Source organism: Podarcis filfolensis (genome assembly GCF_964270895.1).
Source record: "Podarcis filfolensis genome assembly, chromosome: 17".
Classification (NCBI taxonomy): Eukaryota; Metazoa; Chordata; class Lepidosauria; order Squamata; family Lacertidae; genus Podarcis; species Podarcis filfolensis.
The window spans coordinates 28956212-28983287 of NC_139621.1; the positions used below are offsets into that span (position 1 = coordinate 28956212).

The following is a 27076-nucleotide window of genomic DNA, read 5'->3' on the forward strand; positions in this document are numbered from 1 at the left end:
CCGTTCTCGAGTCATGCCTCAACATTTGCCTGAGCAGACAAATGCCAATGTGTGAACAGAAGCAGGGGACATACACAAGCCCCACCTCAACAATGCCATTGTGTGCATCCCCCACCCTTGGCTCCGTCCCTGACCTTCCCAGCGTTGCACAGGCTTCACTTGAACACAAGTAAAGTCTTCCAGGTGACCAGAGACCCTGCTTTATCTGGGTTTCTGATCACTCCAAGGGGTTCTACTCGTATTCAAATGTACACAAGTAGAAGCTCCATGCAGTGATTTCCTGCACAACATGGGAAGGGCAGGGGCTGGATGAGGCCCATGACAAGGTTGGGAACGAGGCTTGCATGTGATCTGGATTCTGGCAGATAGTTACCCATAGCTAAGGGACCATTTAGATAGAGGGTGTCCGGCATAGGACCACACTAGTTTAAAAAAACCACAAACACACAAACACACATGGGATTTTCTAGATCCATTTCAATTGGGGTTTAGGCCCAGTTTTAGCATAGAAACTGCTTTGGTCGCCCTGCATTTGTTGGGAGAGAGACAGGGGAAATATGTCCTAGTTAATTCTCCTCGAACTCTTAGCGGCTTTCAATACCACCAACCATAGTATCTGCCTGGAGAAGCTGTCTGAGTTGGGGGTAGGTGTCATCGCTTTGCGGTGCTTCCAGTCCTACTTGGGAGCTCAACAACCAGAGGGTGTTGCTTACGGAGTACTTTTCAACCCCATGGAGCCTTCAATGTGGAGTTCCTCGGGGCTCAATTTGATCCCCTGTGTTATTTAACATCTAGGTGAAACCGCTGAGTGGGGCCATCCAGAGTTTTGGAGGACGTTGTCAGCAATATGACGATGACATACAGCTCTACTTCTTCGTTACGGCTGCAGGAGAGGCAGTGGATGTGCCTTTGTAATGGATTGGATGAAAGCCAACAAACTGGAGGTCAATACAGATAAGACTGAGGAGCTGTTAGTGGGTGGTTCCCTAGACCGGATGGATGGGAGGTTGCCTGCTCTTGATGGGGTTACGTTCTCTCCAAAGGAGTGGGTATGTAGCTTGGCAGTACTCCTGGATCCTTTGCTGTCGCTTGAGGCTCAGCTGGTTCCTTCACTGCAAGAAGTGAGGTTACAGGGAACCAGAGAGAGGGCCTTCTTGGTAGTGGCACCCGCCCTGTGGAACATCCTTCCATCCGATGCCAAGGAAATAAACAACTATCTGTCTTTCAGAAAACATCTGAAGGCAGCCCTGTATAGGGAAGTTTTTAATGTCTGATGTCTTACTATGTTTTAATTTGTTGGAAGCTGCCCAGAGTGGCTAGGGCAACCCAGTCATCATCATCATCATCATCGACCAGCTTCAGCAACTTACCAAGTGATCCCAGAACAACAAGAATTGTTAAAATCCAAACAAGTACTCTTGAAATGTATCTTATTATCACCATCATAATCATGGAAAGCACTGCAGAAAACAAAAGAAAACAAGAAGGGTAATTATTTAAAGTGGAAACAGCAAAAACAAAAAAGAGACTTTATTAATACAAATACAGTTGAATTCACTTTTTAACTGTTTGTACAAAAATGTACAAGATAAACTAGCCATCCTACTCAGTGTCTGATTTGCCAGTTAAACAAACCAACCCTATATGAACATTTGCACATCATGGGACATATGTATTTAACAGAGAGATGCAGACACATACAATGACAGAACTAATGTTGACATGATAGAACTGCAACTTTATTATCATGAGTTGCAAAAATACTGCACAACTCATGTTGAGCACAACCCAAAAAGTTGCATGCAGACACACACATGCTCAAAAAGCACAATTATTATGACAAGTATGAATTAAGATGTCAAGATTGTGATAAGAACCACATGCTACTTTATGCTTGAGCTGCGTTTTTCAGGAGAGGTCATTAAATAAGATCTTTTCACTGTCAATCTTCTACTTGTCTAGCTCTTTGTTGATTTGGAACATGAAGGTCTTGTCTCTTGGCACTTAGGATCATAAGGCCATCATGGGCGAGTTTATCCTACAAACTACAGTGCCTTGGAAAAGCATGAAGAGCTTCAATGGCTTCCAGGTTGCAGGTATAATCTGGGAGGTGGCCACTGTTCCTGAAAGGAACCTGGTTGGTCATTCACATCAAACAAACCAAGTTTGTTTATGTGTGTGCAAATGTAGAGGTATACTATAGCAAAAGCCTAAAATTAGCAAGTATCCAAAAACACAGAAGAACAGGTGAATGCTGACAATCACTTAAATGCGACTCAGAACATACGCCAGTGAATACTGATAAAATGGGGAAATGCCTATCTGTTTTCAGACATTTAGTAACTTCAACTGGGATTGTTAACATTCACACATGCATGCCAGCATTCACCGACATTTGGAATATTCACTGCTGCATGAAATGTGAAGGCTTTTAAGTAAAAATCAGCTACACTGACTGTAACTTGGCAACAATCAATTTAACTTAGTTACCAAGTTTCAGAGGTCTACATTTCCACTATTCCTCCCAAAGTGATGAGTTTAACGTGCTTGTGCTTCGCGGTTATTTTAATTGTCTATTAATCCTATTGTAACAGGCCTTGATATAATCAATAATCAATAACTGATGTAATCATTTCCCCCCTGTGGGGGTATATAACAGCTGGGCCAGTTTGGTTTCCATTTTTAATCAATGGAGTTTTCCATCGGCTTTTTCTATTCTATTCAGTCATCAGATTAGTATATATTTAAACAGAAACTTTAGTATTAATAATTAGAAGCTGTAGGTGAAATTCTGCTTGCGTGACAGGATTTCTTCTTCTTTTACCCCTCTGGCAAGTCCTCCATGTGCCACGATCTGCTTCAGAGGGTCTCTCAACTTTCTGAAGCAGATTTGAGAGGTCCTATTGCACAAGCAGAGTCTCATCTGCAGACAAATGGGAACCATTGGATACCATGCAATATGTTTTGGCAAAGGATTAACACTGGAATTGCTGTTGCTGGCTTCTGTCTGGGTTAATTCATACCAAAACTCCAATGTCACGTAATAATGCAAGTATTGTTTTTATTCCAACTCTGCACAAAATTAAGAAGAGGCTTTAGCTACGGCTGCAATCTCTAATCTATTTAATCGATTATTCAAGTAAGTAGTTGATCAATCACTGAAAGCCGATTTTAATTAAGACTGCACTGAATGTTCACCCTTGAACATTTAAAGTTAAAGTGAAGTTTTATAGGGGGGCGAGCATTCTGCCCAAAACTGCTCTTTATTGCAGTCATTTCTCCTCTATTGCTGTTTCTGTGCCATTTTTTTAATTAAAAAAATAAAAATTCTTTCTCCTTTGCTACATAATCTCAGCCAATTGAGGATCATGTAAAATGATAACATCCTAGAGCCAAACAGATTTGACTACAGGGCGATGCCAAGGAAAGCAAAACTGTGCTGCCCTCATTCTAAAGCCAACCCAGCTGTACCCATGCCAGAATGTGCTTCAGAATGCCCATTCAAGTATGCTGCGTCTCACTGAGAGCAGGCAGAGAACGTCTACACTTGGATAAACATCCCAGGACACATTCTGATGTGCATCTGGGTCTGTGCTCTCCTTTTGCTGCACTTATATGACTTCATTTGGACATTTCGAAGTGTCCTCTCAACTGTCACTGAAAAGGTTATTTTTTAAAAGGGGGGGGGGCGTGTGTGTGTCTGCTCTGCTCTCATTTGAAAGAATCAGATACAATTTTAATTCATGGGACTAGAACATAAGGTACATGCAACTCTTTTTAAGGGTTAGTTAGGTACTGTATTTTTCGCTCTATAAGACGCACCAGACCACAAGACGCACCTAGTTTTTGGAGGAGGAAAACAAGAAAAAAAATATTCTGAATCTCAGATGCCAGAACAGCGAGAGGGATCGCTACGCAGTGAAAGCAGCAATCCCTCTTGCTGTTCTGGCTTCTGGGATAGCTGCACAGCCTGCATTCGCTCCATAAGACGCACACACATTTCCCCTCACTTTTTAGGAGGGGAAAAAGTGAGTCTTATAGAGCAAAAAATACGGTATGTTTCAGAAACAGAGAATAGGAGAGTTATGAAATATGGGCCTTTTCTTCCAATAATGATAGATAGCCTTTGTTTATTAAAGTGCAAGCTCCACAATTCATGCAATCATGATCAAAAAGGGCAGCTATACTAAAGCTACGATAATGTTCACATTTACTAAAATGATATTTTCATTGACTTCTTGTTTTGCTTTGCAAGATCTCTGAGGGAGCACCTTACATGTGGTTCTCAGGTGATCTCCCACTGAACTGGGAGACTGATCAACTAAATAAAAAAATAAAAATATCAGCCCTACTTTTAACCCAAGTCCCTGAAGATATTAAGGGTTAAGTATCAACATTCACTTAGCAATCTGAACCCAAAGCTTAAGCCCAAGGCTTATGAATACTGTACACTTGGGAGGTTGTTTTAAAGGAAAGCAGAGGGTTCAATGACAGTGACACAGAGCTGAGTCAAAATCCCCACATTAGTTACATATAAGGAGAGTCAAATGCACATACATGTTAAAAAAAACATTTAATTCAGCTGCTGGGTAGGAAATATAATTTGGAATCGTCTGCTATAATAGCGAATACTGAACATGCTTTATTTCCACATTGTGGGGACAGAAGATGTTCACATTCTCCTGTTGCAGTACTGTAGAAATAGCTAAGAACGAGAAAAACAATTACCTAGTGATAACAAGCAAAGTCCCAATATAATCTCTCTGCAGGTCATTACTCCACTAATCAGCCTGTGCAAGACACTACTGTCACTGACAAAGGTGATCAGGGCCTCTGCAAACTTGGCATAGCAGGAAATGTTCACAGGAGCACAGCGATGGAAGAATGGAATAGGTGCACTGGTGATACAAGGAAAAAAAAATCAGAAAAAAAAATTACTCCTAGGTAATATAAATGCCACATCAACACACAAATGGAAGGTGAACTGATGCCGTACACTCCACCCTCGTAAACATCTAACCAAGAGCTGCAAGGTTAACGGAAAGGTGCTGCTGTAAATGGAGATGACTGTAATGGGTCGTGATGCTGTTTTTAAAAACCAAGATATCCCAAGAAGAGGGTGGAGTGCACATTCTGATGTTTCCCGTCCCATCAATCAGAACACAGAGCAAAACCCATCAGCCCCAAATACATTTTTTTTTAAAAAAATACACCGCTAGTCCAATATCTCTAGATATAATTAATTATGTGTAACGTAGAGGTTTTCAGACATTTCCAGAAAATATTCAGATTGCGGTGAGCCTCGGGCAGACGATTTTCTGTAACTCCCAGAAGTAAGGCTGCTCACCTTAGACTTTAGAGACTGCAGCATGACATAAAGGCAGTTCAGGGTGTTTTACACGTATACATACCAGGGACCATGACAATTCCCCTGTGGGCAGCAGCTAATGTATTCTCCACCTACAGCGCCACATACAATGCTGAATACTGCTCCGAAAGCTCTGTCGATATTCAGTGGCAGGTTGGGGAAGGGAAAAATAGAGATAGGGCTGTGGGGGTTGGGAAGGGAGTCTTGGAAGTTCTCGGTGCACATGTAGATTATGGTTACCAGATTTTTGTCAATGAATCCGGGGACACTTTTTGAAGCTGAGTAGCAACAGGGAGTCAGTAGTGGGGATGGTGAGGCGAAAGACCCTGGGCCCAAGCACACATGCATATTGTATAAAGGTGCAAAGCCCTTCTTTTGCACCCTGTGAAACATAAATGCACAGTTTTTTAAAAAAACTGGGCAAAGGCACGCTGCCTGCCTGTGACTCCCGAGCCTTCCCTGATCTCCTTGCCCCTTTGTTTTGACAGATCAGGGGAGTCATGGGTGGGCGGCCCTTGCCCAGGAGGGGCCAGCCTAGTAGTGCAGTTGGCTCTGGCTGGCTTCAGGAGCTGCTTGCTGCCGTGGCGCAGGAAAAATGGTGAGCACCACGGCAGCGGGCACCTCCTGAAGCCAGCCAGAGCCAACTGCACTAACAGGCTGGCTCCAGGCTGCTGAGGTTACCACTGCCATTTTTCCCCAGGGACAGATTTGCAAATTTGGGGGCATTCCGGGGACGGAATTTGTCCGGGGACAGATTTGCAAATCCGGGGACTGTCCCCAGGAACCGGAGACGTCTGGTAACCCTAATGTAGATCTCTATGTAAAACTCCTTAGATCAAAGTGGGCAACCTTTTAGCCCCTAAGGGCTATATGGGCACACAGGCGGTGCATGCCAGTGGTGTGCTCTGGGCATGCACGCCCACACACACTCCACATATCTCACACAAACATTATTCACTCTTTCACAAACACCCTCCACACACCAGTGCAATATACCTAGAATTCCAAGCCTAATTCTGCAGCTACCACGCCCAAAGTCTCAAACACAACAATTTGTTTTGCTTTATCCGTATCAAGGAGCCCGGTTAACGACTGTTTCAACTCCGCTATAGCCAAGCAGGAGGGGAAATGTCTTCAAAAGCAGGGGCCCCAATGGCAATAGCCTCCCGGGGCAGAGAAGGGCAGGTTTCCCTCCACCCCAGCACAGAACAGAACGTGTTCCTCCCAGCCTGTCAGACAGCTGTCTGGCAGGCTGAGAGGAGCATGATGTACACATGCACCTTCTTGTGATTTATATATGTTGATGTCCTGTGCTCTTCCTTCCCCCCTTGCAATTGTACTCAGCTCAGCTTAGGCAACTGGCAACACTCTTTACAGGATGCTTGGGCCAGCTGCATGGGAGGCCTGTGTCGGTCACATGAGACCTGCTGGCCACTGATTGATTTAGATCATGGGTAGGCAACCTAAGGCCCGGGGGCCGGATCCGGACCAATCGCCTTCTAAATCCGGCCCCCGGACGGTCCGGGAATCAGCATGTTTTTATATGAGTAGAATGTGCCCTTTTATTTAAAATGCATCTCCGGGTTATTTGTGGGGCCTGCCTGGTGTTTTTACATGAGTACAATGTGTGCTTTTATTTAAAATGAATCTCTGGGTTATTTGTGGGGCATAGGAATTAGTTCATTTTTTTCTCTCTTCAAAATATAGTCCGGCCCCCGACAAGGTCTGAGGGACAGTGGACTGGCCTCCTCCTGATTTAGATCCTGGTTTTAAGATTTCCACTGATCTTAGAACAAAAAGGTGTCCAACAATTGTAGCAAAATAGCATTAAGAAAGAACTGTGTTGGAATGCCAAACATAGCAGACCTTCCCTAAATGTTTTATTTCCATGCTGAAGTCTCCTACTTTGACATACCATAGCTAAATACAAATTTTGCTCCCAGTTTATAATATTACTCCATGTCCTGCAAAAGCATTGCTGAAGTCGTGCTTCGGCAGTGGTGCCGAAGTATCAACTTATTGCTTTTGCAATAATATCCAAATCTCTACCGTAAAGAATGTTAGGAAAATCCCACATTTCAGTCATCAATATTTTGCATGGAATTAGGGCCTACGGAGAAAAGCACAACTTCCTGGCTTGTTAATGTTCCCATCAACCCCCATTCTTCTTACACAGACAGCAGCATTGCTGCCTCCAAAATATATACCAGACTGTCAAACCTATTTTTATTTCCCTTTGCAAAGAGAGAAGCTTTCGCATTTCTATTTGCAAGACACTCGTCTTTCTAATTGGAATCAATGAACAGAATCACTCTTTCATATGCAAAGGGAGCGTTATTTAACCTCTAGGCTCTTCTGTCTCTGAATCAGTTCCTGCTGTCTTACTTGCCAGGTTCAAGCAAGTTATGGCAAGCTGAGTATGCAATGCCTTTTGGGTCCTCGATGGGAAGTCTTTCAAAAAATGCTCAACCTTCGCTTCATGCAGGCAGAGTAGAATATGCTGCCTTCAACAAATCCCTTTCACGATTTATTACTTAATCACTCGCAAACATACTTAACACTCATTGTCTAATTATTATCCCCAAACTGAGAGGAAATTGCAACCTGCCACATCTAGAGAATTTTTAGAGCCTCCATTTCCACAGAGCTGACAAGCAGTTCTAAAGTGTAAGCTCTCAAGCGAGCTGCAATGACTAAAGCGTAGTATGTGCAGATGGAGTGCTAAAACTTCATTGGCTTGTACAACTTCAGATTGCAAAGGCTAGCGAGGCCACAGAGTCAACAGCACACCTTCATGCTCCTCTAAAAGGTAAAGGGACCCCTGACCATTAGGTCCAGTCGTGGCCGACTCTGGGGGTTGTGACGCTCATCTTGCTTTATTGGCCGAGGGAGCTGGCGTACAGCTTCTGGGTCATGTGGCCAGCATGACTAAGCTGCTTCTGGCGAACCAGAGCAGCGCACGGAAACGCCGTTTACCTTCCCGCCAGAGTGGTACCTATTTATCTACTTACACTTTGACATGCTTTCGAACTGTTAGGTTGGCAGGAGCACGGACCGAGCAATGGGAGCTCACCCCGTCGCGGGGATTCGAACCGCCGACCTTCTGATTGGCGAGTCCTAGGCGCTGTTTAACCCACAGCGCCACCCGTGTCCCATGCTCCTCTACTGAAGCCCTATTTAGGAGTTCATTTCCAAATGCCTGAAGGGGCCAGTGAGAACCTCACCCTTTCTACATCATGTCCACCACCACCACCACTCTCCCCAGCAAAAACACGATCACCTCAGCCTGAAGGGAGCTGTTCCAGGATGCATGGAGTTCCTGATGTTGTCCTGTGCATGATGAGGGGGAAGATATAAAATCCCTGAAGCTGTTTGTTTTGCAAAAAGCAATTCTAACCGTAAGTATTACCATTATGTAAGAGTCATTTCCCTTAATTCGGAATACTTTCTTACGAGACACCATACTTTCTAAAACTTTAGCTGTACAGTCAAACCTCGGAACCCGAAAGTAATCCGTTCCGGAAGACGGTTCTATTTCCAAAATGTTCGAGTTCCTGGGCGCAGCTTCCGACTGGTTGCAAGAGCTTCTTGCACTCAAGCGGAAGCCGCGCTGGATGTTCCAAGGAAAGTTTGAAAACCGGAACACTTACTTCCAGGTTTTTGGCGTTCGGGAACTGCGACGTTCGGCAACGGAGCCATTCGAGTTCTCAGGTTTGACTGTATACAGAAAATATACACTTGAGGCAAGAGGATCCCAGTTTCTATGGAAGAAATCTTACCTAGCTCTCATACAACACTGGAGAAAAACACTCAAATATATTGTGGCATTAGGTCCTGTCTATTAGCAACTGCTTCACCTGGATGCACCAGATAGTAGGCCTTGTTCTACTTGCTTGGCTATGAAACTAGCTGCATTTGGTTCTTCTCCTCTCTGAACTGTCTGGGCGGGGGGCTATTCCACCAGGCTACATACGAGAGAGAGAGAAGGAGAGAGGTGAGAGTGCTTCTGTTTGAGCTGGCTACCGCAAGAATGATTTGGGAACCTTAAGAACTGGGGTCTAGATTTACCTCTCTGTCCGCTTCTCCTTTATTAAAATGTGCTTGTTTCATTTTACAATATTTGCAGGACACCCTACAACAAAACGTTCATTGCGACTAACAATGTAAAGCAAAACAAGTAGGAAGCCAAAATAAAAACAAAAACGAAAAACAGGAAAGCAAATGTGTTCTGTCTGCTATATTGTAATGTTATGGGCCGGCATTATCTTGTTTTTTTATCTTTGTGCAGCACTTAGGAATCTTTAGGTGTTATTTAATAATAATAGTAGTAGTAGCAGTAATAATAATAATGTTATATCTATTATTATTATATTTTACTATAAATATTATTACTATATATATTTATACTCTGCCTTTTTCCCTGACATGAGTCAATATAGCTTACAGATAAAAACAAGAATTGCCAAAATATAGGGGGGAAATCATTAAAAACAAGTGAGCATTAATAGAATTAAAAAGATATACATATATAAAATTTTAAAACATACACATAATTACAGCAATAACAGCACTTGTTATTAAAATAATAAATGAATAACATAAAAATAAACATGAATAAACATTTTCATTACCTATGAATTCACAACTTGACTGAGAGAAAGGCACATGAGTCGAAGCATTAGGTACCAAATTTTTGGATTCTTCTCCACCCAAAATATATGAAAATACTCACTGCTGAGAGCAAAGTTTTCATAATTTCCCCCCTATAAAGGGATTTTTGTGGAAAGCAAGGTATTAAAGATAAAACTTATAAAACTTCGCTCATGTAGTGGGCAGTGTGAACAAAAGTTCTTAAACATGGTTTTGCTTTTCTATCTTTACAATGTGAACAGCAGATTCAGGAATAGCAACTTCTGTTATCAGAGAATTACACAAATGTCAAAGATTCGCCACCAGCCAAGGCCCATGAAGTGGAATAGTTTGTACGTGATTTGCATGTTGGTGCAATTTTACGAGGCAATAACTGTTTTCGAACCAGCATGGCATAGGTGAGCTCCTCCTCCTGAAACTTCCCTCCATTTTGAAAGCAGTCTGCTATGCAGCACTGGGCGGCTTGATTGTTGTTTGAGGAAGAGCAAGTGTAAAGCCACCTTGGCTTCACTGAAACCAGTTTCATGGTTGTTCAGGTACTAGCCATAACCCTTTGTTGGCAGGGGAGGCCTGACCCAGCATAAGGCAAAATGAAGCAGTTGCCTCAGGCGGCAGATACTGAGAAGCAGGGAGTGGACACAGATGCATGTGTTACACAGCCTGCTCCATGCCCTATACAGTGGTACCTCGGGTTACATACACTTCAGGCTACATACGCTTCAGGTTACAGACTCTGCTAACCCGGAAATAGTACCTCAGGTTAAGAACTTTGCTTAAGGATGAGAACAGAAATCGTGCTCCGGTGGCGCGGCATCAGCAGGAGGCCCCATTAAGCTAAAGTGGTGCTTCAGGTTAAGAACAGTTTCAGGTTAAGAACGGACCTCCGGAACAAATTAAGTACTTAACCCGAGGTACCACTGTATAAGCTAGCCTGCTGTATTCTGGCCCCATCGTTAAAATAAGATTCACCTGCCAATCTGGCTGGCTACTGTAAATGGCATAGGGGTAGGTGCCATCTTGTCCTTTGCCTCAGGCGGCAAAATCTCTTGATCTGGGACTACTCTTGCTCAGAGATGGCCTTGTCCTCTGCAACCCCAAATTTACCATAGCTAGCCATTACTACACTGAACTCCCTTTTGCTGAAGCCAGGGATTATCTACTACCTGGTTTTATGCGTAGGAGACAAAATCTAACTTTGCTATAATGAATAAAAAATGAGGTCAGTGGTTACTACATGATGTCTTGGAATAAATGGGACTCTTGAGAATCCAGCGCATGAGACTAATTTCTATTTCAGGAGTTCTGACTCTGGTAGGTGTGAGATGTGCTGCCCTTTTTTTTAATAACGAACAGAATAATAAATTTATTCAAAGTGGCCCTCTGTTCTTTTATTAATGGCTGTTGATTATATCCAGGGATATTACATGTCTTAATGGAATTGCAACTTCTCTCAAGTATAATCCTTCGTTTAATAATGTTCTGAGCTCTGTATGGACGGGAGGGATTCTACATTAACACACACACACACACACACACTTTCCAACACATAGATGCATACATACGTATTCAGACCTTCATTTTTACCATGGCATACAAGGTTTTTTGGGAAGGCAGAAGCGCCACAGAACATTAGCATCAAAAATGAGCCTGAAAAACAGAAAGAAGTCTGGGGGGTGGGGTGGAATTCTCCCCCTGTGCTCATTTCACTTTTCAAAAGCTTCCTATCTGGCCCCTTATTACACTGTTTTGCAGTTATTTCAGGGAAAATAGAATACAACCTACTGTTGTCACTTTTACTAATAATAGGTTTCCTTTAATCCAAATTATTGGATCAAATAAACCGTAACACAAACCTACAGAACTGGTTAGGGCTGCCATAAGTTGGGGTTTTACACTTAGGAATACGGGAAAAGAAAATGAAATTAAAGTCTCTGAATTTAAAAATTAAAACTGAGTTTTGCAGATCTCATTCCCTAAAAGTTTTGTTTACTTTCTGTGCTGATGAGGGGCAAAGGCTTGAATGCAAGATAAGTGCTCGTAAATTCAAGAAATCCAACCATTTTAGAGATTTGGGGATTAGAATCGGTCAAAAATTAACTGTTTGAATGTTCAGACCGAATAACCAGTTTAAATTTTTCATTAAGTGGCCTTCAGTTTCCTTCAGTTATGAGGCTATATGCTGATCAGACAAGCTCAATAAACTACGAGCAGTGTCAAAGGTTGTTTCCAGATTAGATGTTAAACCGTGGGTACAAAGGGGATCCCTGCATGGCTATGACTCTAGTTTTCCACATTCTAGACTGAGAAACTCAGGAGCAGGATGTTAGGGGTCCAACAAAAACCAGCCAACAAACCAAGTGTCACTCAGTGAAATACAAGAGAAGACACAACAGTTTTGTCGCAATTGACAAAGAACCATTCTCATGCACGTGCATCAAACACACCCCTAAGCTGTTTATAGCAGAGCATCCTAAAAGCGCTAAACTCCTCCAAGTTCCAGGCTGAGTGGTGTCAGCAGTATCAATATAACACATTTTCCAATGTATTTTTAAATGCTGTCTTAACTTGTAAAGTGTATCAGATAAGAAACTGGTCCTTTTCCTTAGACAAGGGCGTTAAAGGGAACACCTATAAATATACCCTGCGGCTGCATGCTGAGCTAGCGCTAAGGCTGCTGAGTCATTTCATCTCATATTAACAACGACAAAAGTTATGTTTTGACACAAGAATGAGACACAAAGCAGTCATTTCATTACCTCTCTGGAACTGGGAGCTTGGGGCAAAGCTTGGCAGCCCTTGGATCTGTAGTGTATTCAGATGGCTTTAGTTCGTAACTACACAAAGTGGAGCCTGTTTAAAGAAAAAAGAAAGGGAAAAATGGAAAACATGACTTGAGGAGGAATGATCCACCACGTCCATTGATATTATAAGCATGAACAGCTTTAGCGGCAGGGAAGCTAGATCTACAAAATACCAATTTTTCAAAGATAAAGCCTCCCCCCCAAAAAAGCCTAGTTCTCCCCAAGAAAGAACTGGTGTAGTAGTTTACACCTGCAATAGCTCCCCACCCACCTCTACGAATAAAGAGAATCAGGATCTAACCCAATGGATCAAAAGATTATGGAACTCTCCATTCCGCTAGCTGAGTTTGAGCCCCATAGCTAGTGGAGATAAAGCAGCATGGTTCTCCTAAATAATGCCACCCTCTGTGAACTGAAGCAAGCCACCGAATCCCATAGCTTTAAACTTGTATCAAGGGGTGACAAGTTATAAGTAGGAATGGCAGAAGGGCATTAAACATTCATGCCGCAGAGCTCACAGTAGATCAGGTTTTTTTTATCACTGTACATTTTAAGTGTGCTCCCTTTTATCAGCTGCAGAGCCCCTAGGCCTAGTGTGTCTATCTGGAGGCAGTTGCGTTTCTGGGTTGCAAGAAAGCCGCTGAAAAGGCTTCCCTGAGCAGCAAGGTCTCTGTGGGGAAGAAACGGAGATGGCACAATCTATTTGCACATTCAGAGCTTGTTGTCCTGGCAGTTCTCAAACTTTCGCATTTCCACTGAACTCTTTGGACTCTCCAGCAACCGCTCAAGAGAAGTGGATTTCAAACTCTGTGACCTTTTGGAAACCCGTTCTGTAGCTACCGTATTTTTCGCTCTATAAGACGCACCAGACCATAAGACCCACCTAATTTTTGGAAGAGGAAAAAAAAAGAAAAAAATATTCTGAATCGCAGAAGCCAGGACAGTTGCGCAGTGATCCCGCTGGCTGTCCTGGCTTCTTGCTTGGCTGCGCGCAGCCTCTCCCGGGCAGGGGATGAAGGCTCCCACTTCCCAAAGAGGCTGCGCGCGGCTAAGGCTCCCCCAAGAGCCGCGCTCCCTTTAAAGAGTGTGTGGAGTGTGTGTGTGGCTCTTGGGGGCTTTTCCCTGAGGAGGGAGAAGGGCAGCCCTTCTCCCTCCTCGGGGAAAAGCCCCCAAGAGCAGCACACACGCTCCATGCGGCTCTTTAAAGGGAGCGCTGAGCAGAGCCTCCCGCCTGCATTCGCTCCATAAGACGCACACACATTTCCCCTTACTTTTTAGGAGGGGGAAAGTGCGTCTTACAGAGCGAAAAATACAGTATTTATCAGTGCAGGAACCACTACACCGAAACCCTGCACACTACAGGTGATTCTGACAGTGGCATAGTGTGGGGGTGGCCACAGGGGCAGTTGCTCCAGGCACAAAATTGTTTGGGGTGCAAAATTTCAACCCCCAGTGCTGCCTCAATACAACTGTATGCTTCCTGGGCTCTGTTGAAAATGGCTTTTCCAGGAAGTGACCTCTCCTGACAACAGAGTGACTCTTCTTATCTCTGCGGCTGCAATCTCCTGGGTGATGCAGACGCCATTAGGCTGTTGAATGTGCATGCTTACAGTTTCCCTCCCTCTCACCCCCTCCCATCCATGTGGCCCCGGGCACTGGCAACCCACGCAATGCCACTGGATTCCGAGGCACTTACTGGGGTGCAGTCTCCATTTGCGGGACCTACCAGACTTTCTGGGGCTACAAAGAGGACAACCTAAAGCAAACCCACCCTTCTCCATGACCTGTGCATTTTGGTCGAAGATTGGCTATGGTGGACAACTTAATTTTTGCCGTTGCTGATATTTTTCTGGAAGAATCTTGATAAAACCCCTGGTTCTCAGAAACATGGTTCTAGCAACTGACTGCACATGAATTTACACATGACTTACCAGACAGAAGCTCTTCTCCATCATTCTTCCATGGTGAAGCTTCATTGATATGAACAGATTGTTCATATTCATATTTTAAGAATTATTGGAAAATACATAGTTATTTAAATTCCTCTTCTGACAGTGATCCAACTCTGCTGAAGCATATTCACAACAAAGCTTTACCAAGAAGGAATGAGGGAATTGTCATCACATGCCGACATTTCCTTCTTTTTACAAGATCACAGATTCCTTTGAAATTACTCCACAGTTGTCAAACTTCTGACTCAAAAACTAGCTTCACAACAGAGGTTAATGCAGAGAAGAATTTTTATTTTTTTAATTACAGCAGACAAAAGTTGTACCAGAATACTGCAAAGAAATCCTTTTTTGACCCTAAACCCTAGCTACCGAGACACAGAGAATCGGGGTGGGGGGAGGAGAGTACCAAAAATAACAGGAAAGTTTATGGAAAATCTTTGCAAGGTTTGTGATCTTCAAGTCATCAAAAAGCACCTGCAGGTTGAGCGTTTCAGTATAAGAAACAGTCCAATTTCTCCCACTTCTTGACAATCCCTCTGTACATTTTAATGGACCTAAAATGTGCTCAAAAGTGTTTTTCGTTCACTTTGTGATAGGCAGTCGCTGATGTAAACACGATCCATTAAGAAAAGGTACCGCCACTCTCAGCAGCCAAGCACATTGTTTCAAGTTTCTTTCCCCCACAAAGTCTTTTTATATTGTCTCTATAAATGTACATGACAGCACTGACAGATACAGACAGTCCTAGGCTATTATGAAGGACGCTGAAGAAGACCCCCACACAATACCACTGAACCGTGAAATATCAAACCAAAACATCTTATGTATCCATTACAACTTCTCAAAATTGCATTTCTGTTCAAATGACAGCTTGGGGCTACATGCCATCTGGCAAAAATCCAAAGGTTACAAGAAGCCGTTTTCCCCCATAGCACCTTTGACTACTTCTCCTAGGCAACGACCCCATTCACACTTACCGTATTTTTCAGTGTATAAGACAATGCTTTTTGCTAAATTTTGTTAGTCAAAAATTGGGGGTCATCTTATACGTGGAACAATACGGTATTTCCTTGATCTTCCCACAGCTGCCGTGAAAGCTTCTGCTTCACTCAGTGGGCAGCATTGGTGCCCTGCAGAAAGCTCAACAATTTTGAGTAACTTCTTAGTTTTGGATTAAAAAAAAAATAGAGGTCATCTTATACATGGAAAAATATGGTACTTATGAGAAAATATGGCAGAAATTAGCAGGGTTTGCTTAAAATAACCCCATGCCTAGGACTGATTTGGTGCTAAGAATTGCCTTCGGTGACAATTTCTTGGCTCTGATATTAAATTTGATTGGCTTTGATTAAATTTGACAAGTTAAATTTAATTAAAATGCAACTGTTGTTCACCTTGGGATACTCAGGTCTAGATAATGCCGTACTAAATCTAGCATAGATTTAAGCCTCTCTCTTCTTAAACCAGGAGGCTCTGTAATCATTTTCTCTAGAGACAAATACAACTCAGTTGCTTTGACATCGGTAGCATATCTTAACATCTCTAAAGGATTTTCAGTAAACCAGAAGCATGGGATATGTAGACGTGTCACTTAAGACCGATTGTTTAGTCGTTTAGTCGTGTCCGACTCTTTGTGACCCCATGGACCAAAGCACGCCAGGCACTCCTGTCTTCCACTGCCTCCCGCAGTTTGGTCAAACTCATGCTGGTAGCTTCGAGAACACTGTCCAGCCATCTCGTCCTCTGTCGTCCCCTTCTCCTTGTGCCCTCCATCTTTCCCAACATCAGGGTCTTTTCCAGGGAGTCTTCTCTGCTAATGAGGTGGCCAAAGTATTGGAGCCTCAGCTTCACGATCTGTCCTTCCAGTGAGCACTCAGGGCTGATTTCCTTCAGAATGGATAGGTTTGATCTTCTTGCAGTCCATGGGACTCTCAAGAGTCTCCTCCAGCACCATAATTCAAAAGCATCAATTCTTCGGCGATCAGCCTTCTTTATGGTCCAGCTCTCACTTCCATACATCACTACTGGGAAAACCATAGCTTTAACTATACGGACCTTTGTTGGCAAGGTGATGTCTCTGCTTTTTAAGAGGCTGTCTAGGTTTGTCATTGCTTTTCTGCCAAGAAGCAGGCGTCTTTTAATTTCGTGACTGCTGTGTGTGTGTGTACACACACACACACACACACACACAGTGGTACCTCAGGTTACATATGCTTCAGGTTACAGACTCCGCTAACCCAGAAATAGTACCTCGGGTTAAGAACTTTGCTTCAGGATGAGAACAGAAATCGTGCTCCGGTGGCACGGCGGCAGCGGAAAGCCCCATTAGCTAAAGTGGTGCTTCAGGTTAAGAACAGTTTCAGATTAAGAACGGACCTCCGGAACGAATTAAGTACTTAACCCGAGGTACCACTGTGTATATATATGTAGTAAGAGCCAAAATCAATTTTTTAGAAGTCAACATGGCTACATATTTTTACATTCCAACACCACAGGGCAGAGAAAATCCTTCACTACTGTTGGTAACATAATAAATTAAGTGTTGAATGATTGGTTATGATTATAAGCTGTGGGAGATGAGAAACTTCTCAACTTCTTATTAAATGCATTCATCATAAAATGTTTGTGTCACTTGTGTAAGTGTCAGGCTGATGCACTCAGTCAAAATGCCACCACGGTGGCAGGAGAGACAGGTTTTACTAAAGGTGGGGAAGATGAAGGCATCCAGTTTTGCAGCTACAACTCAATATTTATATGCTCTTTAATGATATTTCACCTCTGTTTCATTTTGCGGCAAACCTAAAGCCCAACACTTCAAGGCACTGAATTGCTTCAGAAACAATGCTAAACCATGTTTTGGTGTTAATACCCAAAAAAATCTTAAGTCTTGGGTTCACATGTGGCCTCCTTCCCTCATGTGCAGTGATTTCTGCACTTCTTTTGTAGTTCTTCACAAACCCTTGTTTTGTTATTTTCTCTGAAATGGAAAAAATGGTTTGTTTCAATCCTGGTTTGTGGTGCTGGATTGTGGGCAAACAATGGTTTGCACAAACCATATTTTCCTGGTTTGAATGTAACTGCAAGCATGATTTGCTACTTAAACAGAAGTGAGGGAAGAAAACAGGGTATGCAAGGGGAGGAGAGAGAAGAGACTACTCAAGTACCGGCTTCCTTCATGTTGCACCAAAGCATAATGGCCCACTATTTTTTGTACCTATGTATTAAGCAGAAAGTCTATAAAAACTCAATTACAAACCCTAAACCAGAAATTTTCTCATTTCTACAAGGCAGACAAAATGTCTCCAGTTAAATAAATCAGATTCCGAAGTATTTTAATTATGAAAACTTAACTAAGTCTCCCTTAACAATAATGTCCGTAAGAAATCTTTCCGTGAAATTCCTTTTTTCTTGATTACTTTATCAACACGTTCAATGCACCCAGTGGTTTGTCCCAACCCTCAGCGCTTGCATCTACTTTCTGGTACGCTTACTTCAAACACAAGCAGTTGCCCCCGCAAGGTCACACAAAGTGAAGAGAGATTAGTGTGTCTTTTCTGATAAAATCCAATGCCTTGGTTTAGGATTAACGTGCTAATGCTAATTTAAAAACCTGAGAGGGCTGGCAGAGGAGAGCAGAACTCTGAGGGAAGGGGAAGCTTTTTAAAATAAGAAGAGAAATGGGAATATCACATTATTAAAGAAGCATTTTTCAGCAAATATTAATATTGTTCATTTGTCACATAGAGTCAGAAATACTGGTTTTGGGCTAGCAGAGCATGCTTATTCTCACAGAAGCTTGGGCATCTTCTAAATCAGGAGAGACTATCATCATCATCTGTACACCTCCCTATTCCTGTAGATCTCAGGATGGTTAATAACATTAAAAGGATGCAGGACCTAGGGAGGGAGCCTGTTTGGGATAGGTTACGTCCCCCTGAAGGAACAGGAATGTAGCCTGAGGATCTAATAGGCCAGGGATGTCCAACAGGTCAATCGCGATCTCCTGGTAGATGCCCGTGAGGTTTTGGGAGATCACGGTTGATCACTGGGTCCCTTTCCTTAGTGTTGGTAAAATCGAATCTTGCCCTGCCCCCTCGCCCTGTCCTCCATTGTTGCACAATCTGCTGGATGGAAGATAGAGTTCACTCAGTGTTTGTTTCCCCAGCCTTAAAAACGGAGCTTTCTTCCTCCCTAAAAAAAAGTCAACAACTTTGACCTGAACCCTCCCAAAAACGGGGGTAGATCACTGCCAGTTTTTAGTTTTTAATTCTGTAAGTACTGTAGATCACAGTCTCTTGGTAGCTGGCCACCCCTGTAATAGGCAATCAGTGCAGTTCTATCAACACCAGTGTAATATGCGCACTTCTCACAAATGTCTCACAAAGCATCCTAGCAGCTGCATTTTGCACTAGCCACAGCTTCCAAACCAGATACAAGGGTAGCCCCACATACAGTGCATTACAGTAGTCTGTAATCATGCACACACATTATAGCAGGAACAATCTTAGAGAAGCAGAAAAACCTCTTCTTAGGTAGTGGACCACACTGTTTACTTTTTTTAAAAAAAATGCTCTCTGATTAATATTTTATTATTATTTATTCCACGAAAATTTCTACACTGCTTGATTGTAAGAAACAACAACCAACCTTAGAGTGGTTTACAAAAAGATAAAGCAATAAAACTGACAAAAAATCACAACTGTACTTTAAAACACAGAAAAGTTAAAATACCAGGAAAGCTAAAATACAGTGGAACCTCTATTTGCGACCATAATCCGTTCTGGAGGTCCGTCTGGAGGTTGAAATGGGTCGCTGGGAGAGGCGCCATTGTGCGCAGGCATGGGTGGTGATTGCCCACTCCTGCGCATGCGCAAACGGCGGCAAACCCACCGGTTACTTCCGGGTTTGCCGCGGTCACGACTTGCAACAACTGTAAGAAGAGGCGGTGGTAAGTAGAGGTTCGACTGTACTAAGACAGTATTATAGCCCTCTATAATACTGAGCAGAAATCGAAACAGCACTGTTGTTGTTTTTTTGCCTTACCATTAGTCTCTGCAAAATTCTGAACCTCAGCCAGGGTTTTCAACTCCTTGCGTGGACATGCTGATACGCAAAGAGCGATGGACTTGATCTTCCGTTTCACCAGATCTACATTGCATGGCTCCAAAAAGAACACGTACCTTTAAGAAAACACACACACCGAAACATTCAGAATGGATCAAAAACAGACTTTAAAAGGATTTCTGTCGAGAGATATCCTACGGTAAGGAAACTCCCAAATCGCTAAACAAACTTTCTTCATTTGAAAACTTGCAATCTTTCCCTTTCAGAAGTACACTGTCCACCCAGAATTTAGTAGTGGCTTCCCCTCGCCCCTTTTCCTTTTGAAATGACACTAAAATTTTCATAAGATGAAATGGAGCCCCTTTACAATGATGGATGCATGTCTGGCTATATAAACCATCACCAAAAGGCAAAGAGATAATATATGAAAATAAGGCACTGTTGGCAACTTACATCTCATCTGCTAAAGTACACCATGATTTCTCATTCCTCCTTGAGCTCTCAGGGGGCAGTGGGATGTGTGTGGCATTTCTAGTTACATTTTAAAAGAACATCATACTTTAAAAGTTTATTTCAGGGCGTACCAATAGGATAGGTAAAGGTAAAGGGACCCCTGACCATTAGGTCCAGTCGTGGCCGACTCTGGGGTTGAGGCGCTCATCTCGCTTTATTGGCAGAGGGAGCCGGCGTACAGCTTCCGGGTCATGTGGCCAGCATGACTAAGCCACTTCTGGTGAACCAGAGCAGCGCACGGAAACACCTTTTACCTTCCCGCTGGAGCGGTACCTATTTATCTACTTGCACTTGACGTGCTTTCAAACTGCTAGGTTGGCAGGAGCAGGGACCGAACAACGGGAGCGTACACCCCGTCCTGGGGATTCGAACCACCGACCTTCTGATCGGCAAGTTCTAGGCTCTGTGGTTTAACCCACAGTGCCACCCGCGTCCCATATAGGATATTCAGCAACAAAATCTGGCAGCCACTAGGATATTAGCCAATATATAATAATATATATAATAGCCAATAGGATATTCAGCAACAAAATCTGGCAGCCACACAACACCTGAAGCTGACCATAATTATTTCCTAAATGCTTTTCATTTTTCTGAGAATGGACTCAGCAAGTGCCAAGTTTAGAGAATGATTCACCAGATACTGTAGCAGGGAAGCTTGAAATGTGATACAGAAAAGCAGCAACTTGCTGCAATCGATTGTTCACAGTTACAGATTGATCTCTAGCACATTAAAGTGGTGCCGTCACACACAGCTCCATCTATCCTTTGTAATTGAAGTCACAATGTAAGCACTGAGTGTTTAGTCCACATTGATGTCTTCAGGATGATCCCGGCCACCCCACCTCACCGCCCCCCTCCCATTAAAATACCAAGCAAAAGTCAATTAGTAAAATTATATTGGTAACTTGAAAGCAAAACAGAGATCCCAATGTGTTCCGATGGATACGCATTACGGAAAACAGCTTCTTATTTTAAATAGATTTTCCACATGACTGGTTTCTAATTCAATGGGCAACTTCAGCACATTTTTTGGAAAGATAACTTTGGGTACCCGATTCCCCCCGACAATAGCTTAAAATAACTTATCTTAGAGAACTGCGTGATTTCTGTCGTTTAACAAGTTTTGTGAAACCAGAACCCAATGTCAACTGGAATTCATTTGGATCTATAAAATAATGCATGTACTTTGCTCGAGAGAATAAATATGCACTGATATAAGCTTGTGAACAAAGGCAGAAAACTGTCTTTCTGAATCTGTGTGTGTACTTCTTTTTTTTATCACCAGAAGTGTGTAAAATGTGGCAAGCCCTTAGTTATCATTAGACTATATGGTTTTATTCACACATATATACGACCTGGGCATAGGATGGAGGGACTCAGAGCATCAACACTCCAACAGATCTTGGCTCCCTTTGGTTTCCAGGGAGGCCTCTGAACCCTGAGCTATGCATTCAGCCCACAGAGAAAGTTAAGCTTCCATGTTTCCTTTTTTTTGTTTCCAGGTTCAGCTACACTCATTCCTAGCCTATTGTTCTCCTTCCTAGGATGAGTGGCACCTAGCCAGTTGAGGTGAGAAAAGGCACACTCCCGGAAGCATTTCCAGTTGTCTCTATGGAAACACATTTGTTCTGCACCAACTTCTTCACACGTGCAGAGAAGATGCTTAACAGATTTGGCCAGAGCCAAATGATCTTGAATTCCTTCTGCTACTACCATAGGCTCGGTTGGGATCCAGGGGCATTATCTAAACTAGAGGGGTCCAATGTGTGGCCCTCAAGGACTTCTTTGGTGGCTTTCAGCAGCATTTGACACCCACCCATACCTACACCCTGCAGCCCTCATGCTGGTTTCCCAAAGCCAGGTAAGCAAGGCGCTGGGCTTTGGGAAGGAGGCATGAAGGCTCCAAGAGGGTCCTAGAGTCCTCCCAGCTTCTTCGCAAAGTCCAGTTAGCACTTTTGCAGCATTGGGAAGGAGTTGGGAGGGCTCTAGGACCTCCTCACAGCCTCACACCTCCTTCTGAAAGCCCCAGAGCAGGCATCCCCAAACTCGACGCATCAGCTGTTTTGGGACTACAACTCCCATCATCCCTAGCTAACAGGACCAGTGGTCAGGGATTATGGGAATTGTAGTCCCAAAACAGATGGCGAGCCGAGTTTGGGGATGCCTGCCCCAGAACCTCGCTTAGACTGTATTTTTGGTTTTTATGGAAGGCGCCCAGAGTGGCTGGGGAGGCCCAGCCAGATGGGCGGGGTATAAATAATAAATTATTATTATTATTATTATTATTATTATTATTATTATTATTATTATTATTATTATTATTATTAGACAGCTTTGGGGAGGTAGCATGAGGGCCGGGGAGGGGGTGTCAATTTTGGGCCTCGTTACCTGCACTGCTGCAATGTGTAGCTCATGGGTTCCGTGTCAAAGTGGCCCGCTTGGTATGAAAAGTTGGACCGCCATGTTAAACCAACCCCCAGTCCTATATCACTGCACCTGATCATTTATTTCCTTTGCAATTGTAGTATCTGTCCCACAGATACCTGTCACCTACAGACATGGCGCAATTTGATTGCAAAGGTTTCCTTTTAAAGCACAAATTTACTGTGCAGCATTCCGTTAAATATGGACAAGGCTAACCAAGATTTGGGGAAAGAGTTCTTTAGCTCCTTCACTAGTATTATGGTCATGCTACTGGGAAAGGATGCCTTATGAGCATACAAATCAGGAATCAAAAACTTTTCCACATTAACAATTTAAGAGCTTGCCTATTTTAAGTCGGGAGCACGACTGCAGTGACCAAGTCCGTCTTGAATCTGAGCTTTAAGGTACATGCTCCCTAGGTTTTCCGATTTCATTGATTTTCTGCAATTCCTCTGGACAGCTCTATACTGTCAAACGAGCATGGCGGAGAAACACCAAACAGTATGCTCGATTAGAGTCTCAGGACAATTCTAGAGGCAAGCGTGGTCATATAACGGCTGCTTTGCACGCATCGCTAAGCCTTGATTTAGCATTACGCAGACAAGTCTCAGTCAGCAAGAGTGAAGTGGGGGGCTTGCATGCATCTCCTCTTCTATCCTTCTGCATGGACAGGAAAAGGTCTTCTGGGGAGTTACTTTCGCAGAATCTTGGCTTAGTGTTATCTGCAAACCAGGAATCCTGGTTCAAAACAAACACTAGTCAGCTGCTAAACAAGCCAATTTTAAACCACAGGTTTAAAAGCTTGCTTCTTTAGCAGTTAACAATAGTTCCTTTTAAATTGGGATTCTTGGTTTGCATGTAAAACTAAGCCAAGAGTCTCTGAAACTGAAAGTGCCGTATTTTTCGCTCTATAAGACGCACCAGACCACAAGACGCACCTAGTTTTTGGAGGAGGAAAACAAGAAAAAAAATATTCTGAATCTCAGAAGCCAGAACAGCAAGAGGGATCGCTGCGCAGTGAAAGCAGCAATCCCTCTTGCTGTTCTGGCTTCTGGGATAGCTGCGCAGCCTGCATTTGCTCCAGAAGACGCACACACATTTCCCCTTACTTTTTAGGAGGGAAAAAGTGAGTCTTATAGAGCAAAAAATATGGTAAACTTGGCAAAACCAAGTTTTTACATCACCAGATTTTAAAAATTGCTCATATGGGACCATATTGTTAGATAAGAGGGGGGTGAAGCTGAAAAATCAGGACTGTTGCCTACAGCCACTAAAGCCACTAGGGATTTTCCTAGCTCACAAGCCATCCATGACACTCGTTGCCTCTGTGTTACACCAGCTCTCTTGGAAACAAATTGCATATCAGTTTCACATATTCTAGGGTATCTGAAGGGATGAGGAAGGCAATAGGGAACAGTCATTATGATCTCCCAGGGTATTGGAAGAGGAGATTGTCCAAAGCAGCCTTGCCTTAAATGATGCTCTTCAGATGTTGGAGTCCAATCCCTATCAACCCCAACCAGCCTGGAATGATGGGAGCTGTAGTTCAAAAACATCTGGAAGGCACCAAGTTGGTCCAAGGGGGTGGGTGGGCTATGCTTAAGTTTAAAATGGAATTAGAAGGGTTCTCAGGCAGAAACCTTTTTCGTTTATTTTTGAGAAGGAAAATAAGCTTCCTGTGTTTCAAATTCATTAGATGTTCTGAATCATTACATTTTCTGAAATGGAAAAATTCTACCCATCAAACTATTTTACATCCAGGGATAGTGGGAAGCAAGTCAAGAAACTCGCAAAAAAAAAGTTGTGGCCTTTTTGCTGCCCGTCTTCGGTTCCACGTAATGTTTCCATCTCTTTAAGAAATAAGCATTTTTTATGGATGGAAAAGATGACATTTTTAAAAAACAGATTTTTAATAAACATTTGGACCAAAAAAGGAAGAATATGAAAAAAAATCTGTACGATAAAAATCTTGCAATAAAACCATCTGCTACGTCAGCTGCTGAGCAGATGGAGAACTTTTTGTGGCAATCTCAAGGAAATATATAGTGTATTAATTGCTAGTACTGTTTTATGGAGCACATTTTATTTCCTATAGGCCAAAAGGTTGTGTGTTCCATGGAAAGGTGATGACTGATATAAAGCATAAATAATTTGGTAAGAAGTGACTAGTACTTGTCTTTTGAGATGGGTCCCCGAATATAAATTAAACAAGCTCAAAGTAGGGAACCTCTAGTCCACAAGCAGAAAGTGACCCTCCAGATTTCTCATGGTACTCACCCTAGGCCACGCCCCTCTCCCCAGGTCACACCCCCAGGTCACACCCCATTCTCAGGCCACGCCCCCTAAAAAGCCCTGATCTGTGTCCCCCTCGGGGGCTTTTGTGTCAATGAGCTGGGATAATGTCTCCTGCTTACCTGCAGCTGCTGGGTGGGGTTGCATGGCTTTTGCATGGTTGGAAGGTAGCTGTGGCGATCACACAGGGCCCCGGGACGTTTGATGGTCTATTGACCCTGTGCCACCACTGTCATTGCTTTCTTCGCTGCCACCAACCCGTTTCTCACGGGTACACACGGAGTCCAGTCAGTTGTTAATATTAACAAATACCGTATTTTTCGCCCTATAGGACGCATTTTTCCCCCTCCAAAAATGAAGGGGAAATGTGTGTGCGTCCTATGGGGCGAATGCAGGCTTTCGCTGAAGCCTGGAGAGCAAGAGGGGTCGGTGTGCACCGACCCCTCTCGCTCTCCAGGCTTCAGGAAGCTATCCGCGGGCTCGCAAGGCTTGCAGGCAGCAGCCTGCAGCCCGAAGCACGGGGCGCTCTGCACAGCGCGCCCCGGGCTTCGGTTCCCCGACCTGGTTTGGAGGCTGGTGGCGGGGAGAAGCTTGTGGGGAGAAGCCCCACAAGCTCAGGGGACAGCGGGGAGGCGCAGCGCGACCTGGTCGGAAGGCTCAAACGCCTCAGACCATGAAAACCCCATTTTGTTAGCCTGAAGACAGAGTCAAGAATCAGGTTCTTTGTAGCTTTTCGAAAAGTGGTAGTTTTTATTACTTCTGCACCGTTTGCTCCCTGTGTCTCGCTTTCAACATCTGAACTGCACACAGGGGAAAAGTCAGCGTAGCCATATTGTCACTGCACTAAAACGTGACTGAAGTCGAAAAGGGGTTGAATTCTGTTACCACACATTATGCCACAACGAAAGGTAGCGCAAGAAGAAATTTCAAGACAAATCTTGTTTCTTCCAAGCGTCATTGCTTTCTGCGTCAATGCCTGCATGGCTTCTATCAAATTTCATTTTCTCGTTCACTGAATATATATTTTGCTTTTCAAAGGACTCTGAATTTTAGAGAAAGGAGGAAAGCCAAAAGACATGCCTTGTAATGGAAACTGATAGAATCCAACTGAATTATAACCTATCTTTACCGTATATTGCATCCACACCTTTGGCCTTCCCCATTTTGCTGCTGTTGCTCCCTTATTCTTTTCATTTTGGGTGACTTTTGGCCAGCTAACAATGGCAAGCAGTTACAGGACTAAACAGGAAGGTACCATAGTATGGTTCTCTTTGACTGCAATTAATGCTGTCTCCCATGTGTGCAACAGTATATATCCTTGTTACTTTACAGCATATCCAGGGCTAAAGCCCTGGATATGCACACACTCTCAGTTCTAGCGACCGGCCTAGGTCCAATACCTATCCCTGTTCCTTTGCATCATCTCTATTGTTTGATTTTCAATAGGATGTCCTTCACATTTGCAATGGAAAGGACTTAGGTCATTCTTAAGTATTGTTCCTCAAAGGTCCACATACATACACTTCAGCTATCCCAGAGCCCTTTAAATGTTTCTGAGCTACATAAACTCTGCCTTGCATCACATGACCCTGAAAACATATTCCAAAGCTCCCATAATACTAAAACACCTAAGGGCTTTTCTACAGCACAAGCTCAAGCTGATTTGTTGTTGGTTAGTCATGTCCGACTCTTCGTGACCCCATGGACCAGAGCACGCCAGGCACTCCTGTCTTCCACTGCCTCCCGCAGTTTGGTCAAACTCATGCTGGTAGCTTTGAGAACAAGCTGATTAATGGTCATTATCTATCCTCACTGAACTGTAGTCAGGTAAGAAACAGAGAATTCACTGCACTTTCAGCAGTGATATGGGTCTTCTAGAAAAGCTTGAATTAGAAAAGTTGCCTTTAGGTACATCAGAAAATGTTCAATTTGGTTATATTGTCTAAACACCAAATCAGTTATTGCATATGTTATTATTATGAAAAGTCAATTTTTTGTTTTACAGCTCT

At 43.3% G+C, this 27076-nt stretch overlaps 1 protein-coding gene across 2 annotated transcripts in view; it reads right to left on the minus strand.

Annotated features, from left to right (window-relative positions):
• Positions 1-27076, minus strand: part of SLC44A1 (solute carrier family 44 member 1) — an 83707-nt gene that overhangs the window by 24327 nt on the left and 32304 nt on the right. For both annotated transcript variants that reach the window (XM_083593270.1, XM_083593269.1), the window contains exons 4-7: positions 19815-19951; positions 12775-12868; positions 4729-4898; positions 1371-1460 (exon numbers count right to left, since the gene is read on the minus strand). In XM_083593270.1, the coding sequence (XP_083449396.1) occupies positions 1371-1460; positions 4729-4898; positions 12775-12868; positions 19815-19951 (491 nt within the window). The remainder of the gene's footprint in view (positions 1-1370; positions 1461-4728; positions 4899-12774; positions 12869-19814; positions 19952-27076) is intronic.